Genomic DNA, 4,408 nt, shown 5'->3' with positions numbered 1-4,408 from the left:
TTAAAATATAATTTTTTTTTTTTTTTTTTTTGAGACAGAGTCTCGCTCTGTCACCCAGGCTGGAGTGCAGTGGCACGATCTTGGCTCACTTCTACCTCTACCACCTGGGTTCAAGTGATTCTCCTGCCTCAGCCTCCCTACTAGCTGGGGTTACAACAACCATGCCTGGCTAATTTTTGTATTTTTAGTAGAGATGGAGTTTTGTAATGTTGGCCAGGCTGGTCTGGAACTCCTGACCTCAGGTGATCCGCCCGCCTTGGCCTCCCAAAGTGCTGGGATTACAGGCATGAGCCACCGCGCCTGGCCGCAAATACATATTTTTTCTTTTTAGTCTCTTGTAATTAGATGCTTGATAAAGAATATTAGTATCAGTGAGGTATAGAGTTGATGCACCTAAAGTGTGCATATTACCTGTGGATGAAATGACAGCATGTTAGAGACGAGGAGAATCCGATTTACTGAATTTTCTGATCGGCATAAAGTTAAACCAACTTACAAAAATTGTTTTGGTTGCTAATATGACCACTTTTTACGTAAATCAGAGTGACCTTTTTGCCTGAATAAATACAGTTTATTAGAAGTCTTTTGCCTCTTTATTATTGGCTAGTTTTACAGGGTTGAAATAAGCAATAATGAAAAGTCTTTGAATTTCTTTAGAGAAATGAATACCTCTATTACAGCGGTCCCAGACCTTTTTGGCACCAAGGACTGGTTTCATTGAAGACAGTTTATCCATGGATGGATGGGGATATGGAGGATGGTTTTGGGATGAAACTGTTCCACCTCAGGTCATCAAGCATTAGATTCTCAAAAAGGCGCGCACACCTAAATCCCTCACGTGCAGTTCACAGTGGAGTGGGTGGTAATGCTTGCCTGCTGCCGCTGCTCACTCCTGCTGTGCGGCTGGGTTCCTAACAGACTGCTGATGGGTACCAGTCCATAGCCTGGGGGTTGGGGACCCCTGCTGTATTATACTCATTCATTTCAATCGTAACTTAGTTTTTATTTCTGTATTTTAATAATCTTAGGCAATGACCAGAGTGAGACTGGATTTCTTGGATCAACTAGCAAAATTTTGGGAACTTCAAGGATCTACTCTGAAGATCCCTGTGGTAGAGAGAAAAATCCTGGATCTGTATGCTTTGAGCAAGGTGAGGCTAATACTAGCACAGGCTTGTTAATTTAGGAATATCAAATACATTTGGTGGTAAACATTGCTTCCAATGGAGGATTTGTTTGACAATGAAATGCACTAGCCGGGTGTGGTGGCGCATGCCTGTATTCCCAGCTACTCGGGAGGCTGAGGCAGGAGAATTGCTTGAACCCAGGAGGTGGAGGTTGTGGTGAGCCAAGATCACGCCATTGCACTCCAGCCTGGGCAACAAGAGCAAAACTCCGTCTCAAAAAGGACAATGAAATGCCCATTTGAATAAATGGAAATGAGAGATCTCAAAGTTATCTTTAAAAGTTATTTTATATTTGTTGAGATTAATATGTAATTACCAAATATTAATATTTATCAGGCTCTGATATACGGTATGCAAAATAAATTACTCTAGCCTGCTAATATTATCTTGTGCTGAGTGTACAATGTTCTGTATTGAGCTTGTCATCTTTTTTTGTTACTTAATTGAAAATTTGGCCCAGGCACGATGGCTCATGCCTGTAATCCCAGCACTATAAGAGGTTGAGGTGGGAGGATCACTTGAGCCTAGGAGTTAGATACTAGCCCAGGCAACATGCTGAAACCCTCTCTCTACTAAAAACACAGAAAAGCTAACGGGGCGTGGGTGCACACCTGTAGTCTCAGCCACTCAGGAGGCTAGGGTGGGAGGATCACGAGTCCGAAAAGTCGGGGCTGCAGTGAGCTGTGGTTGCACCACTACACTTCAACCTTGGTCACAGGAGTGAGATCCTGTCTCAAAAAAAAAAAAAAAAAAGAGAAAATCTGGCATATTAAAGGGACTCATGTTTCTCAGCATTCTTATGTGTGGTGTATATTAGTTTTGTTAATACCTGTATGTAGTGTTAATGGCTAACCGAGGCTATCATTATTCAGTAGGATGAACAACAGCTCAGAAACTTAATGGTGAAGAGTTTAGACAAGTTTTTGCCCAAATTGTGTTAACTTTTTAACATTATATTCCCTAATATGAAAAAAACTGACCTGCAAGCTGAGATTGTAATAACCTTGAAATATGCTTTTTTCCTTTTTTTTTGAGGTGGAGTTTTGCTCTTGTTGTCCAGGCTGGAGCGCAATGGCCTGATCTTGGCTCACTGCAAACTCCGCCTCCCAGGGTCAAGCAATTCTCCTTCCTCAGCCTCCTGAGTAGCTGGGATTACAGGCATGTGCCAACACGCCTGGCTAATTTTGTATTTTTTAGTAGAGATGGGATTTCACTATGTTGGTCAGGCTGGTCTTGAACTTCTGACCTCGTGATCCGCCCACCTCGACCTCCCAAAGTGCTGGGATTACAGATTACACACATGAGCCACCACACCTGGCTGAAATATGTTTTGTTAATACAGTAATACAAATTTATTATTGCTTAATTATCTGAGAAATTTTATAAAACTTTTTGTGGCCTTTCATATCTTATAATTTATATACTATTTTGAAATAAAAATTTATTCTTATTTAAATTGCAGTTACTTTTGGAAGATTTCACTTTTTTTTTTTTTTTTTTTTTTTGAGATGGAGTCACTGCCCAGGCTGGAGTGCAGTGGTGCGATCTGGGCTCACTGCAACCTCCACCTCCCGGGTTCCAGTGATTCTCCTGCCTCAGCCTCCTGAAGACCTGGGATTACAGGTGCCTGCCACCACACCCGGCTAATTTTGTATTTTTAGTAGAGATAGGATTTCTCCATGTTGGTTAGGCTGGACTCAAACTCCTGACCTCAGGTGATCCACCCGCCTCGGCCTCCCAAAGTGCTGGGATTACATGCATGAGTCACTGTGCCTGGCCAGGAAGATTTCACTTTTAAGGAAAAACGTGAGAATAATTCGTGGTGTGTGGTGGCTAATGCCTATAATCCCAGCACTTTGGGAGGCTGAGGTGGAAGGATTGCTTGAACCTAGGAGTTTGAGACCAGCCTAGGCAACATAGTGAGACTCCCATCTCTACAAAAAATTAAAAAATAAATAATCCTGGCAAGGTGGTGGACTCCTGTAGTCACAGCTAATCAGGCGGCTGAGGCAGGAGGATTGCTTGAGTCTGGGAGGTCAAGACTGCAGTGAGCTGTCATCACACCACTGCATTCCAGCCTGGGTGACAGAGCAAGACCCTGTTTCCAAACAAACAGAGTAACCATAGTTAAATTATCTTTTATGATACATTTTAAAATTAGTGTCAGGGCAGAATTCTCTTACAAAAAATTTGGGAAGTATGGTCTTATGCTAAAATACAGCTTGGGACTTTTTTTAATTAGGTAATGATGTTAGTAAGTAAGTACTGTGCCAAGAATTGTCTAGTGTAGTTATATGAAAACATATGGTACTAAAAAACAAATTATACTAAATTTGAGTGGTGGGTTTCTTATAGGGAACTATTAGGATAAAAGTTCATTTTAATAATTTGCTTTTCGAAATTTTATTCAGTCAAAACTTACCTACTAAGTTTTGCTGTATGATGCTGTTTAAGATTCTGAATGTGTTTGAGTATAGCATGAATAAAATACAAAAAATTTTCAAAAATTATCTGGGCGCTGTGGCTGATGCCTGTAATCCCAGCACTTTGGAAGACTGAGGTGGATGGATCACCTGAGGTCAGGAGTTTGAGACCAGCCTGGCCAACATGGTGAAAACCTGTCTTGGCTGGTCACAGTGGCTCATGCCTGTAATCCCAGCAATTTGGGAGGCTGAGGTGGGCGGATCACTTGAGGTTGGGAGTTCGAGACCAGCCTCACCAACATGGAGAAACCCCGTCTCTACTAAAGATACAAAATTAGCCGGACGTGGTAGCGCGTTCCTGTGATCTCAGCTACTTGGGAGGCTGAGGCAGGAGAATCGCTTGAACCCAAGCGGCGGAGGTTGTAATGAGCCGAGATCATGCCATTGCACTCTAGCCTGGGCAACAAGAGCAGCAAAACTCCGTCTCCAAAAAAAAAAAAAAAAAGCCTGTCTCTACTAAAAATACAAAAAATTAGCCAGGCGTGGTGGTGGCACCTGTAATTCCAGCTGCTCGGGAGGCTCCTCAGGAGGCTGAGGTAGGAGATAGCTTGAAACCGGGAGGCAGAGGTTGCAGTGAGTTGAGATAGTACCACTGCACTCCAGCCTGGGCAACAGGAGCGAAACTCTGTCTCAAAAAATTTTTTTTCAAATATTATTTTATCATTAACAACAATATATATGTTGTGGTACTCTTTAATGAAGCTCTTTCTACTTTTTTTTTTTTTTTTTTTTTTTTTT

At 42.0% G+C, this 4,408-nt stretch overlaps 1 protein-coding gene across 1 annotated transcript in view; it reads left to right on the top strand.

The window, feature by feature from the left end:
- KDM5A (lysine demethylase 5A) overlaps nt 1-4,408 on the top strand; it is a 101,045-nt gene that overhangs the window by 4,049 nt on the left and 92,588 nt on the right. Inside the window, 1 exon segment of the mRNA XM_017864630.1 lies at nt 1,029-1,151. Within this exon segment, the coding sequence (XP_017720119.1) occupies nt 1,029-1,151 (123 nt within the window).

Source organism: Rhinopithecus bieti, unplaced genomic scaffold (assembly GCF_001698545.2).
Source record: "Rhinopithecus bieti isolate Rb0 unplaced genomic scaffold, ASM169854v2 scaffold_74548, whole genome shotgun sequence".
Lineage (NCBI taxonomy): Eukaryota > Metazoa > Chordata > Mammalia > Primates > Cercopithecidae > Rhinopithecus > Rhinopithecus bieti.
Note: the sequence above shows the minus strand (reverse complement) of the source record. Positions and strands in the feature narration are given on the sequence as shown.